At 46.1% G+C, this 14,695-nt stretch overlaps 1 protein-coding gene across 1 annotated transcript in view; it reads left to right on the top strand.

Moving 5' to 3' along the window:
* LOC147117681 (partitioning defective 6 homolog gamma-like) overlaps nucleotides 1-14,695 on the top strand; it is an 86,888-nt gene that overhangs the window by 15,322 nt on the left and 56,871 nt on the right. The window contains exon 3 of the mRNA XM_085988869.1: nucleotides 7,374-7,596. Within this exon, the coding sequence (XP_085844995.1) occupies nucleotides 7,374-7,596 (223 nt within the window). The remainder of the gene's footprint in view (nucleotides 1-7,373; nucleotides 7,597-14,695) is intronic.

The raw sequence follows: 14,695 nt of genomic DNA on the forward strand, positions 1-14,695 counted from the left end.
GTTCTTGCATTCCAGCATATGCTAATGAGATCTCAAGAATTTCATTGTCTTCTTCTTCTTAGGCAGTCCCTCGGAACCGAGGATGACTTGCTTCCACATTAAAAGTGAGTTTGCAGGTGACTGATGAGTCCAATGCGGGACCTACAGTCTCTGTCGCAGGTGGGGCAGATGGTGGTTGAAGGGGCGGGTGGGTGGGGTGCTTGGGTTGACACGTGCTCCTTGCGCTGCCTGCACTTGGCTTCCGCTTGCTCCCGGCGAAGAGACTCGAGGTGTTCGGTGCCTTCCCGGATGCTTCTCCTCCACTTTGTGCGGTCTTGGGCCAGGGATTCCCAGGTGTCGGTGGGGATGTTGCACTTTTTCAAGGAGGCTTTGAGGGTGTCCTTGAAGCGTTTCCTCTGCCCACCTGGGGCTCTCTTGCCGTGCCAGAGCTCTGAGTAGAGCGCTTGTTTTGGGAGCCTCGCATCAGGCATGCGGACAATGTGACCCGCCCATCGGAGCTGATTGAGTGTGGTCAAAGCTTTGATGCTGGGGATGTTGGCCTGAGCAAGAACACTGACGTTGGTGCGCCTATCCTGCCAATGGATTTGCAGGATCTTGCGGAGGCAGCGTTGGTGGTACCTCTCCAGTGCTTTGAGGTGCCTGCTGTACATGGTCCATGTCTCGGAGGCATACAGCAGGGCAGGTATCACTGCTGCCCTGTAGACCATGAGCTTAGTGCCAGGTTTGAGGTCCTGGTCTTGAAACACTCTCTTCCTCAGGTGACCGAAGGCTGCACTGGCACACTGAAGGCGGTGTTGGATTTCGTCGTCAACGTCTGCCCTTGTTGACAGTAGGCTCCCGAGGTATGGAAAGTGGTCCACGTTGTCCAAGGCCTTGTCATGGATTTTGATAATCGGGGGGCAGTACTGTGTGGTGGGGGCAGGTTGGTAGAGGACCTTTGTCTTACGGATGTTTAGTGTAAGGCCCATGCTCTCGTACGCTTCGGTGAAGGTGTCGACGATGGTTTGGAGTTCGACCTCTGAGTGAGCGCAGACGCAAGCGTCGTCTGCATACTGTAATTCGACGACAGAGGATGGGACGATCTTGGATCTGGACTGGAGGCAACGGAGGTTGAACAGTTTCCCGTTTGTTCTGTAAATTAGCTCCACTCCAGTGGGGAGCTTACTGAGGGTGAGATGGAGCATTGCAGCAAGGAAGATTGAGAAGAGCGTTGGTGCGATGACACAGCCTTGCTTGACCCCGGTTCGTACGTGAATTGGGTCTGTGGTGGAACCGTTGCTCAGGATCACGGCTTGCATGTTGTCGTGAAGCAGGCGGAGGATAGAAACATAGAAGATAGGAGCAGGAGTAGGCCATTCGGCTCCTCGAGCCTGCTCCGCCATTCAATGAGATCATGGCTGATCATCCAAACTCAGTACCCTGTCCCTGCCTTCTCCCCATATCCCTTGATCCCTTTAGCTTTAAGAAATATATCCAACTCCTTCTTGAATATATATATAATGAATTGGCCTCCACTGCCTTCTGTGGTAGAGAATTCCACAGGTTCACCACTCCCTGGGTGAAGAAATTCATCCTCATCTCTGTCCTAAATGGCTTACCCCTTATCCTTGGACTGTGATCCCTGGTTCTGGACTCCCCGGCCATCGGGAACATCCTTCCTGCATCTAGTCTGTCTAGTCCTGTTAGAATTTTATAAGTTTCAATGAGATCCCCTCTCATTCTTCTAAACTCCAGCGAGTAGAAGCCCAATCGATCCAATCTCTCATACGTCATTCCTGCCATCCCAGGTATCAGTCTGGTGAATCTTCGCTGCACTCCCTGCATGGCAAGAACATCCTTCCTCAGATAAGGTGACCAAAACTGCACACAATACTCGAGGTGTGGTCTCACCAAGGCTCTGTACAACTGCAGCAAGACATCCTTGTTCTTGTACTCGAACCCTCTCGCTACGAAGGCCAACATACCATTTGCCGCCTTAACCGCCTGCTGCACCTGCATGCTTACCTTCAGCGACTGGTGCACAAGGACATCCAGGTCTCGTTGCACTTCTGCTTCTCCCAATCTATTGCCGTTCAGCTAATAATCTGCCTTCCTGTTTTTGCCACCAAAGCGGATAACCTCGTAGTTATCCACATTATACAGCATCTGCCATGCTTCTGCCCAATCACCCAACCTGTCCAAATCATACTGGAGTTTCTCAGCATCCTCCTCACAGCACACATGCCCACCCAGCTTTGTGTCGTCTGCAAACTTGGAGATACTACATCTAGTTCCCTCGTCTAGATCATTTATATATATTGTGAATAGCTGGGGTCCTAGGACCGATCCCTGTGGTACCCCACTAGTCACTGTCTGCCACTCGGAAAAAGAGCCGTTTATTCCAACTCTTTGCTTCCTGTCTGCCAACCAGTTTTTTATCCAAGTCAGCACCTTGCCCCCAATCCCATGTGCTTTAACTTTACACGCTAATCTCTTATGCGGGACCTTATCGAAAGCCAGATAGTGACAAACTTTTCAGGGCAGCCGAATTTGAGGAGGACACTCCATAATCCCTCACGGTTGACATTGTGAAAGGCCTTTGTGAGATCAAAGGAGGCCATGTACAGCGGTTGCTGCTGTTCCCTGCATTTCTCTTGTAATTGACGTGCGGTGAAGATCATGTCCATTGTGCCCCTTAGTGCGACACTGGGAGAAGGCGATTGAGGAGGATTCTTGCGATGACTTTCCCTGTGGAAACTCCTCTGTAATTACTGCAATCGGACTTGTCACCTTTCTTGAAGATGGTCACAATTACGGTGTCTCTGAGATCCCCTGGCATGCTCTCCTCCTTCCAGATAAGAGAAATGAGTTCATGAATTCGCGCCAGTAGTGCTTCTCCGTCATGCTCTCGGCGGGGATTCCATCTGCTCCTGAGGCCTTGTTGTTCTTCAGTTGTCGGATGGCCTTTTCAGCCTCATGCCGGGCGAGGTTGTGCTGAGATGGTGGCGGGTAGCATGCTGTGGGATGGAGTTGAGGACACTCGTGTCGAAGACAGTGTCGTGGTTAAGGAGATCTTCGACGTGCTCCTTCCAGCGGGCACTGACTGCCTCTCTGTCCTTGATGAGTACCTCTCCATTCTTGGCCTGCAGTGGGGAAGGGCCTTGGGTGCTTGGGCCATAGATGGTCTTGACTGCGTGAAAGAATCCATGCACGTCATGGTTGTCGGCTAGCTGCTGGATCTCCTGCGCTTTCTCCACCACCATCTGTTCTTTAGTCGCGAGTTTTTTGTTGGACCTCGGCCTTCAGGCTTCTGTAGAGCTGCTTTCTTGCTCTTGAGTTCTGTTGCTGTTTCCAGATCAGGAATGCCTTGCGCTTGCAGCTTATTAGCTCCTGGATCTCCTGGTCATTCTCGTCGAACCAGTCTTGGTGTTGTCCTGGTCGAGTGACCGAGCGTCTCTTCACAGGTGCTGATTATGGAGGCCTTGCGTGCAGAACAGACGCTGTGGGCACTCTGTGTCTCTGCATCAGTGGGAGTCGTCAGGTTGTTTGTGAGGCGCAGGCTGAATAGGGCTTTCTTAGCGGGGTCTTTTGAGTGCTCCAGCGTTAATTTTCCTGCGGCATTGTTTCTGTTGCTGCCGCTGTTTTAGGGCTACGTTGATGGAGATGACGGTGCAGATTAGGCGGTGGTCTGTCCAGCAGTCATCAGCTCCTGTCATGGCGTGGGTGATGCGGACGTCCTTGCGGTCCCTCGCTCGGACGATGATGTAGTCCAGCAGATGCACGTGCTTGGAATGAGGGTGCTGCCATGAAGCCTTGTACTTGTCTCTCTGACGGAACAAGGTGTTGGTTATGACGAGGCCATGATCTAAGCATTTCGACAGGAGGAGGGTAGCATTGGAATTGGCTTTCCCTACCCCCTCTCTGCCGATCACACCTCCCCAGAGGTCTGTGTCCTTTCCAACTCTGGCGTTAGTCACCAAGGAGGATCATCTTGTCGCCCGTTGGGACTCGGGGCAGGGATTGTTCGAGGCTGGAGTAGAATTCCTCTTTGGTCTCGTCTGTGGCTTCCAGTGTTGGAGCATACGCACTGATAACCGTAACGCACTGGTTCTGGGCTAGGGTGAGCCGAAGAGTCATGAGGCGCTCGTTTATACCGCTAGGCACTTGTTTATACTCGCCGATGGGAAGATCACCATAAATTTTGGTGTAACTTGCCAATTACGCCATTTCAGGAAATTACAGGCCTACATATACATCCATCAAAGCTATATTTTAAAACATGCTGCCCTGCCTTCAAAGTACACTCCCTACCGCATATAGCGGGTACATTCGTGCTAATGCGATTTGTCCACACTATATGCAGTGGACGGTAAAACTATAGTATGTTAAAAGTGCAAACAGCTGATTGAAGCTGCTTGAAGACCTGACTGTCTGAAATCAGCTGAGCTTTTAAATCGGTTATATATGCGGCTGTCCATGAAGAGGCGTTGACGGTGTAAGTGGTGGGGACTGTACTTTTTATCTTATTTCTGAATTTCCCCTTTCTCACAGCCTGCCTGTCTTCTGTCATCCATTTTCATTAAAAATAAGCTCAAATCCAGTGACCACTTAGTGGCGTCATAATTTTTTTCCCCACTACTGATTGTCTTTAAGGTGCGTGATAGTGCCTGTAACTCACTACTTTTTTCTATTTGCAGCTGGTGACCACCTCCAGCAGTGTCAGTTATGGTATAATAAGGGCCATATGCAATACCTAACATTTAGGTTAAGCCACCGAAGAAAAATCTGTTAAATACTGTATTTCTGTGTTTTATTTACTGAACTGACTATCTGTAAACAAGAGTACAATTTCATCATAGCTTTGTGCTGTGATTTATGATACAAGGAAAGTCCTTCAGGCTTTTTCAATCAGTTAATTTTCCTCTAATTTGTTGTGGTGGGGAAGAGGAGGAAGGAGGCATCGAAGGAATGAGAGAAAAGGGGTAATATGCAGATCTTATGACAAAATAATTCCAAATCTTCCATCCTTAAAATGGTGCAGCAAACCATGCAACGTTATTTTCAAGTTGAGTTTGGAAAATTTGCTTTAATTTTAAATTGGCTGTCTCATATTGCAGTAAATTGTAACACCTGCAAACCAAAGCAGTTATCCAATTTGTGTTCAGGTGATGAATGTAAAACTATTGAGCTTTGGCCACCTTTGTTGTTGGAACCATTGAGTTGCAGTGCTCACTTTGTAGGTTTCATTATTCTCAAAAAGCATAGTTGCAAAATGCAAAAGTGCAGTAGTGAGACTTCTTGTCACATTATGCCTTTTAATTCCTCTTTTTCCCCTCCCTCCCCCACCTAACTTCAGCTTTGCAATCATGATCGCCCTTCCCAAGAGAGCCTGACTGGTATGCTGCTTCCAGACTTTAGATAAGGGGTGGAGGAGGAAAAGAAGGAAACTCGTCTCTAGATTGTTTTTGAAGCAGCAGCCTATTGGAGATTGAGATTTTAGTGTTGATATTTATCTCTATCACAGTATAGCAGACTAAAGTTGGTTTGTTTTCATGTAACTGGCTGTTATTCTATGTCGTAGCCAAAGAATCCCCTACGATGGCTTCTCTTCCTACTCCTGCACTGTTAGCTCTGGTGTCCCCCAAGGATCTATCCTTGGCCTCACTCCTATTTCTCATCTACATGCTGCCCCTCGGTGACATCATCCGAAAACACACTGGCCCTGTGGACGGAGGCCTGCGATCTGGAAAAATCTGCGCCCTTATCGGAGGGCTCCCGGGACGCACGCACTTCCGCTCCTGAGCCTCACCAAACTGCAAGTGCGCAGAGCCCACGTATCCCAGAGGCGCATGTAGTTCGCAGCGTCCCTGGGATCGCGTGGGCCATGGGGAGCCAATCACAGAAGGGAATCTCCCTTTGTACATTTGACAGGAAGACTTGTCAAATCTATAAATGGAGATCAATGAAAAAACATAGTAAAACTTTAAATAAATGTTAAACAAAAATTTATTTTTTGAAAAAAATAATTAAAGTATTTTATGGGGCTAAAAATAAACTTTTTTTAAAAGTATTTTTAAATGATAAATCAGTGAGAACTTTTTTTTTTCTCTACTCTTATCCTGGTAAAAGCTTTTACCAGGCATAAGAATTGTAAGGGTTTTCTGCGGGCGGAGGGTCTCCAAAAAGCGGAACTATCCGCCTGCAGAGGCCCTTCTCCAGGGCAGGCGTCCGATCTGTCAAGACTATTCTTGACAGATCGGAAATGCCGGGTTTTCAGCGCATGCGCTGTGCACGCCCGAAACCGGCATTTCCGATGTCCCTATGGGTGGGTACACACCCGTAGGGATTGGAATATCCGGCCCAGTGTCAGTTTCCACATGTACCCTAACTACACCCAACTCCACTTTCACCACCACCTCTCTTGACACCTCCACTGTCTCTAAATTGTCACGCTGCTTGTCTGACATCCAGTACTGGATGCGCAGAAATTTTCTCCCACTAAATATTGGGAAGATCAAAGCCATTGTCTTCTGTCCCTGCCACAAACTCTGTTCCCGAGCCACCGACTCCATCCCTCTCCCTGGCAATGGTCTGAGGCGGAACCAGATTGTTCACAACCTTGGTGTCATATTTGACCCTGAGATGAACTTCAGACCCCATATTTGAACCTCCGCAACATCGCCTGACTCCTCCCCTGCCTCAGCTTATCTGCTGCTGAAACCCTCATCCATTTGTTACCTCTAGACTTGACTATTCCAACGCACTCCTGGCCGGTCACCTGTTTTCTACCCTCCATAAACTTGAGTTCATCCAAAACCCTGCTGCCCGTCTCCTAATTCACACCAAGTCTCATTCACCTATTACCCCTGTGCTCACTGACTTACATTTGCTCCCAGTTAAGCAACACCTAGATTTAAAAATTCTTATCCTTGTTTTCAAATCCTTCCAGGGCCTCGCCCCTCCCTATTTCTGTAATCTCCTCCAGCCCTACAACCCTCCTCTAATTCTGGCCCCTTGAGCATTCTCGATTTTTAATCGCTCCACCACTGGCAGCTGTGCCTTCAGCTGCTGAGGCCCTGAACTCTGGAATTCCTTCCCTAAAGCTCTGTACCTCTATGGCATCTCTTTTATGGCTCTATGACCTCTCTTTTATCCTTTAAGACACTCCTTAAAACCTACCTCTTTGACCAAGCTTTTGGTCATCTGCCTTAATATCTCCTTATGTGGCTTGTGTCAAACTTTGTTTGATAACTCTCCTGCGAAGTATCTTGGGACATTTCACTACATTAAAGGCACTATATAAATACAAGTTTTTGTTTATTAAACAAATGTTTCCTTCTGTAGTTTTAAGTTTGCTCCAGTACAGTACTAATATAATTTTTGTTTCTCATCAGTTTGGGGCAGAATTCCGAAGATTTTCCTTATGTCGGTATAAACCTGGAAAGTTTGATGAATTCTATGGTCTAATCCTTCATATGCATAACATTTCAAACATGGATATATTAATTGGATACGCTGATGTCCATGGTGACCTGCTGCCAATCAACAATGATGACAACTTCTGCAAAGCCATTTCCATGGCAAACCCATTGCTCAGGATTTTTGTACAACGGAAAGGTACGGTTTTGGAAGACTATCATCTGAAAATAAATTATTGAAGTACTGCATGATGTACTTGGACCTAACCAATGAAAAAAATTTTCCCAATATTTAAGCTCTCCAATTTCTCCCACCTCTTGTCTCTGGTCTCCTATGTTCTTTTGATTTTTGTATTACAATAGAACACCAAATATTTATAGCTAAAACTTGTTTGGTGTGATTATGCAATTAACAAGAAAATATAAAATTATCTCCCATCTTTTTCAAATTGGATGTCCCAATCAATATCATTGATTATCTAGTAATTAGAGACTCATAATAGGGTTTCAGTTTCCTCAATGAGGTGAGGAAAACCTAATCACTCATAAGTGGTATAAATTTGGCATTCTACTGTACTTATATTTGCTATTTATGCAAGTCTAAGTTAATGCTTTAAGTTTTAATGGGGGTCACAAGCAGAGTTCCCACTAAGGTGTGCGCGCGGCTACGCAGTGGTCTGAGAGGCCCCGCGCAGGCTGCTCACCAGCTTTTACATAGTAGAAACCGCATGGGCAAAAATTTGAATGGGCTGGGCATTGAGGGAGGCAGGCCGCAAGGGAGGCATTGCAGCTTACGGGGGACGTTGGTTTCAAGCATGGAAAGTAGATTAATAAATATTCTGTGCCTTGTGAGCTCCCACTACATAGATACTGCCATGTGAAAACTGTTATTATTTTAAATAATTTCCCACATTACAACAGTGACTCCACTTCAAAAGTACTTAATTGGCTGTAAAGCGCTTTGAGACGTCCGGTGGTCGTGAAAGGCGCTATATAAATGCAAGTCTTTTTCTTTTTTAAACTGTCAGTCACTCCTGTTGGGCCTGAGTCCTGATACATGGGTGATTGGAAAATTTGAGCTACTCTACTATCAATATTTAGATCTGATTGGATGCAAAACTAGCTTGAGAATATTTAGATGTACAGGAAACTTTCTGGTATCCGGCACGGATGGGACCGACGTGTTGCCAGTTCATCAACAATTCCGGATAACTGTACGCTATAGTAAAAGACTCAGAGCTCCGTATAAAGCAACAAACCCTGTTGATTAGCAACAGCTTCAAAACAATCTGCACAAGTTGCAAGCGTCTCTGTAGCTTAGCAACAGCTTCAGCTACACCCTTGCAAAGCAACAAATAGAGTAAAAAAAGTAACCTGAACAGACTCCTGAATTTTGCTGGTGGATAGAGCGTTCCGGTTATTTAGGGGCCGGTTAATCGAAAGTTTCCTGTAATGAGTTTTTTCATTTGTTTATGGGATGTGGCAAGACCAGCATTTATTGCCCATCCCTAATTGCCCTTGAGAAGGTGGCGGTGAGCTGCCGCCTTGAACTGCTGCAGTCTGTGTGGTGAAGGTACTCCCACAGTGCCGTTAGGCAGGGAGTTCCAGGATTTTGATCCAGCGATGATGAAGGATCGGCAATATACTTCGAGGTCAGGAAGGTGTGTGACTTGGAGGGGAAAAGTTGATTAATAAATTATTTAATAACTTGGTGGAAAGACTTTGGGGAGTCAGGAGGTGAGACACTCACCGCAGAATACCTAGCCTCTGACCTGCTCTTGTTGCCACAGTATTTATGTGGCTGGTTCAGTTAAGTTTCTGCTCAACGGTGACCCCCAGGATGTTGATGGTGGGGGATTCGGCGATGGTAATGCCGTTGAATGTCAAGGGGCGGTGGTTGGACTCTCGCTTGTTGGAGATGGTGATTGCCTGGCACTTCTGTGGCGCGAATGTTACCTGCCACTTACCAGCCCAAGCCTGAACGTCGTCCAGGTCTTGTTGCATGTGAGCATGGACTGCTTCATTATCTGAGAAGTTGTGAATGGCGCTGAACACTGTGCAGTCATCAGCGAACATCCCCATTTCTGACCTTATGTTGGAGGGAAGGCCATTGATGAAGTAGCTAAAGATGGTTGGGCCTAGGACACTGCCCTGAGGAACTCCTGCAGCGATGTCTTGGGGCTGTGATGATTGACCTTCAACCGCCACAACCATCTTCCTTTGTGCTAAGTATGATTCCAGCCAGTGGAGAGTTTTCCCCCCGATTCCAATTGACTTCAGTTTTACCAGGGCTCGCTCCTTGATGCCACACTCGGTCAAATGCTGCCTTGATGTCAAAGGCAGTCACTCTCACCTCACCTCTGGAATTCCGCTCCTTTGCCCATGTTTGGACCATGGCTGTAATGAGGTCGGGAGCCGAGTGGTCTTGGCAGAACCCAAACTGGGCATCAGTGAGCAGGTCATTGGTGAGCAAGTGCTGCTTGATAACACTGTCGATGACACCTTCCATCACTTTGCTGATGATTGAGAGTAGACTGATGGGGTGGTAATTGGCCGGATTGGATTTGTCCTGCTTTTTGTGGACATGTCTGGGCAGTTTTCCACATTGGCATCTATCTGTCCGACAATGTTGCATCTGTACTAGAACAGCTTGGCTAGAGGCGTGGCTAGTTCTGGAGCACAATGCTTCAACACAATAGCTGGGATGTTGTCGGGGCCCATAGCCTTTGCTGTATCCAGTGCGCTCAGCCGTTTCTTGATATCACGCGAAGTGAATCGAATGGGCTGAAGACGGACTTCTGTGATGGTGGGGATCTCGGGAGTAGGCCGATAGGGATCATCCACTTGGCACTTCTGGCTGAAGATGGTTGCAAATGCTTCAGCTTTGTCTTTTGCACTCACGTGCTGGGCTCCACCGTCATTGAAGCTGGGGATATTCATGGAGCCTCCTTCTCCCGTTAGTTGTTTAATGGTCCACCACCATTCACGACTGGATGTGACAGGACTGCAGAGCTTTGATCTGATCCGTGGATTGTGGGATCGCTTAGCCCGATCTATAGCATGCTGCTTTTTAGCATGCCTGTAGTCCTGTGTTGCGCTTCCCCAGGTTGGCACCTCATTTTTAGGTACGCCTGGTGCTGCTCCTGGCATGCTCTTCTACACTCCTTATTGAACCAGGGTTGATCCCCTGGCTTGATGGTAATGGTAGAGTGAGGGATATGCCGGGCCATGGGGTTACTGATGGCCCACAGCACCTCATGAAAGCCCAGTTTTGAGCTGCTGGATCTGTTCTGAATCTATCCCATTTAGCACGGTGGTAGTGCCACACAAGACGATGGAGGATGTCCTCCGTGTGAAGACGGGACTTTGTCTCCACAATGACTGCGGTGGCCACTGCTACCAATGCTGTCATAGACAGATGCATCTGTGGCAGGTAGATTGGTGAGGAGGAGGTCAAGTAGGTTTTTGCCTCCTGTTGGTTTTCTCCCCACCTTTCGCAGGCCCAGAGTGACAGCTATGTCCTCCAGGACTCGGTGTCATAAAGAAGGAAAAGTTGCTCTTTTGTTCAGCAAAGTTAGCATGGTATTTTGTAAAATGTTCGGATATGGCAAATATGCAGCATTAGTTGAAGGTACACCAGTTGGTCATGAAGCATGACCCCCTGATGTGGATTAGCATAGTGCGTTTGTTATTTTTGTTGTTATGTAGAGATAAATTAGGTTGATTGAACTAAGTGAATCTGATCATAACTATGGTCTCCTTGTTAAGTGTAATGTTATGCACTTGAGTATGTAGTAAGCAGGGTGATTATATAATTAATCAACAACAATAACTTGTGTTTGTATAGCATCTTTTAATATAGTTAAACCTCCCAAGGCGCTTCACAGGAGTGTTATAAAACAAAATTTGACACTGAGCCACATAAGGAGATATACGGGCAGATGACCAATAGCTTGGTCAAAGAGGTAGGATGAAAGAGCAGTAGAGGTTTGGGGAGGGAATTCCAGAGCTTAGGGCCTTGGCAGCTGAAGGCATGGTTAAAATGGGGATGTTCAAGAGGCCAGAATTAGAGAAGCGCAGATATTTCGGAGAATTTTGGGGCTGGAGGTGATTACAGGAGGGGCGAGGCCATGGAAGGATTTGAAAACCAGGGTGAGAATCTTAAACGAGGCGTTGCTTAACCGGGAGCCAATGAACCAGGAAATAGTAACAAGACAAACCAGGAAAGAAATCTGGGAATGAAGAAGGCAAATGGGATGTTTTTTTATATTCAAAAAAGTAGAATATAGATTGAAGGAGGTTATGCTGCCATTGTATACAGCATAGATTAGGTCACATCTGCGGTTTTGCGTGCTGTTCTGGAACCTTCTGTACAGGAAAGATGCAGCCGAGCTGGAAAAGGTATGAGAATGAAACATAATTACTCTTGAAGAGAAAACTGAGGGGTGATTTGATGGAGGTATTCAAGTTAATAATGCTCAGGGATGTATAAGATCAATCAGGTCTGTTAGATTTAGTATGCAGAATGAAGGGGAATGAGTATATGCTGAAATGGGGTAAATGCCAAATAGAATGCAAGAAAGCAATACTTCACTGAGAAGATGGTCAGTTTTTGGAATAGCTTGCCTGGGGAGGTTGCAGGGGAAGTAGCTTAGATTTCTTCAGTGTCAAATTGAACTAGATGGGCCTGAAATCTTTTCGGGGAGAGTAGATTCATCTAATCGTCTTTTCCAATTTTGAGGTTTTCTATGTTCTACTGAACTGTGAATCATTAGAGGGTCTGTTGTCCTAGACCAGGGCTTGGATCTTGTGGTCCAGCTCTATAGATTCATCCAGATCAGCAAAGGTATATTTTTATGATACTGTCGCATTTTCTATCTCTGAACATTGAAACAGTTCCTTCGCAAGGAATAGTTCGAGTTGGTGACTCTGCTTCAGATTATTCAGGCAGTGTCCAGGAGACTATGTGGCCATAATATAATGGATATAAAAGGATATCTGCTTTCACATTGCCGTTCATTCAGTCATCTCCCACTTAGTTTTCAGGGTCATAGCTACCCTACAAGATGCTGATCAACTGTGTCTGTGTCAACTCCCACAGTTTTTAAGATAAATTCTATGGCACACCATCTAGCTAGGAAAGGCAATATACAGCAAATGCTTTAAGCTGTATGGCTGATAAAATTCACAAGTGGAAGATTCACACTGAGGTTATCCAGAACATATTCTAGACTTGAGTTTGCCCATCAATGGCCTTTGGTGACAAACTGAATGACAGAAGTTGCAGATTGTTTTAACGATCAAGGATAAGTTACTTGAAAGCATAACAATTTTTTTTCTTTGAAACAAATGCTTCCGTACGTATTTTCTCTTTTTTCCCCCCCTAATACCCACTATTGCAGACAATCTGAGCACAAGGAGGAAATGCGATTCTAACCATGATTTGCCTTGCTAGTCTGTCTGGTCTTACTACCCCATAGGAAATACTGTCTCTCAATTGTGGGGTCAGTTTTGTATCTGGATCGAGCAATCTTAAAAACTATCAGTCTGGCTTTAGGCAGAGGTGATTGGTAGACCAAGATAACCACCTCTTAGACACCTCTGAAGTTCTTGGCAAAGATTGTATCCCATTCCTCATAAATCAGAGTTGAAAAAATAGCTTAATTGTTTAGATTTTCAAAGGACTCTTGTCTTATTAAGCAGACCGTATCAAGTTCCTCCACTAACTTCGGCAGTTATATCTTCTATATGGCTCTAAGGTACTGTATAAGCCAGTTATGATATTACAACTTGCCCAATGGCTTGTTGATTGTACTTTTATTGCTACCATCTATCTGCAGGAAATCCAGAGTTGGTGAAAGGCCATTATACCTGTTCCATGGCTGCTTTCTGGGCATCCCTGAAACAGGTGTTCAAAGATAACGGGCCGGATTTTGCGGTAATAATAACGGTGAGGCTATCGGTATAAATATAGATGAATATTGTAGAATTTTGTGTTGGATGACATTTTGCTAACTTCCTGGTCAACAAGTATTTCCACATGCCAGTTTGAGCTGATGGTACGGGGCTTTTTTTGTGGTGGATTTACTAGTCTATACTGGTTAGGATGGACATAAAAAACTGGTAAGATGTCTTATTACTGCAGAAAGTGAAAACATTATTTATTTTCAAGCACTGTTATTCCACACATTAAATAAAAAATTACCCTTTCTCAAAAAAAAAATGAAGGAGTTGCAGCAGAAGATTTTGATTTGTGTAGATCTTAACCAATCCTCTGAAGAGTACAGGTTAAAGTGTCCCTTCTAGGAACCCAGAAAGGAAAAGGGAATCAAGACATTTTGTGACCAAGGCTGTTGTATCCGTGTGTTAATGGAGACACGGAATGCAGGAGTTGGTTTAACAGGTGTTTACTGAACAAAGTCTGGAGGTGAACTAAAAGATACAAGACGCTATACATGCTTATATACCCGAGTGGTCACTACCGGTATTACAGTACACGGGCTCTTAAAGGTACATACACTACAAAGGCTATTTTTCTACCTAACACAGACACTATGGGCTGGATTTTACCTTAGATCCGGAGGTCGAGGCGGGACTGCTGGTTTTTGGGTTTCAGTCCCGCCCCCAGCAATGTCTGACGAACAGATGCTATTTTCCCTTGATTGGCCTTGTTAAGCCCGTCCTGCGGGCTTGCCGGCACGGTGGCATAGTGGTTAGCACTGTTGCCTCACAGCACCAGGGACCCGGGTTCAAATCCGGCCTCGGGTGACTGTCTGTGTGGAGTTTGCACATTCTCCCCGTGTTTGCGTGGGTTTCCTCCGGGTGCTCCGGTTTCCTCCCACAGTCCAAAGATGTGCAGGTTAGGTTGATTGACCATGATAAAAAATTGGCCCTTAGTATTAGGGGGGATTAAATACGTGGATAGGGCTTGGGTGGGATGGCTGTCGGTGTAGGGACCGGGTGCTAGGGTTTGGATGATCAGCCATGATATCGTTGAATGGCGGAGCAGGCTCGAAGGGCTGAATGGCCTACTCCTGCTCCTATCTTCTATGTTTCTATGTTAAGGGAAAGCTGGTGTCAGATGCTGTCCGTGCATGATGCTTCATCTGCCGGTTTTGTTAGTGACGGGCACCATAATTTTTTGACAGATGAATTGTCAGTGTTTGACAGCATTGAGGTGCTGTCAAACATTGACAATCACTGTCCAAAGGTGAGCCCTTGCACTCAGGCTCTCCAATGACTCTCTCCTTTGGATGAAACAGATGGCAGCTGCATGTGACATTGCAGAAGCCATCTGT

This window comes from Somniosus microcephalus, chromosome 5 (genome assembly GCF_052327205.1).
Source record: "Somniosus microcephalus isolate GS21.2 chromosome 5, FLI_Smic_1.0, whole genome shotgun sequence".
NCBI classification, from domain to species: Eukaryota; Metazoa; Chordata; class Chondrichthyes; order Squaliformes; family Somniosidae; genus Somniosus; species Somniosus microcephalus.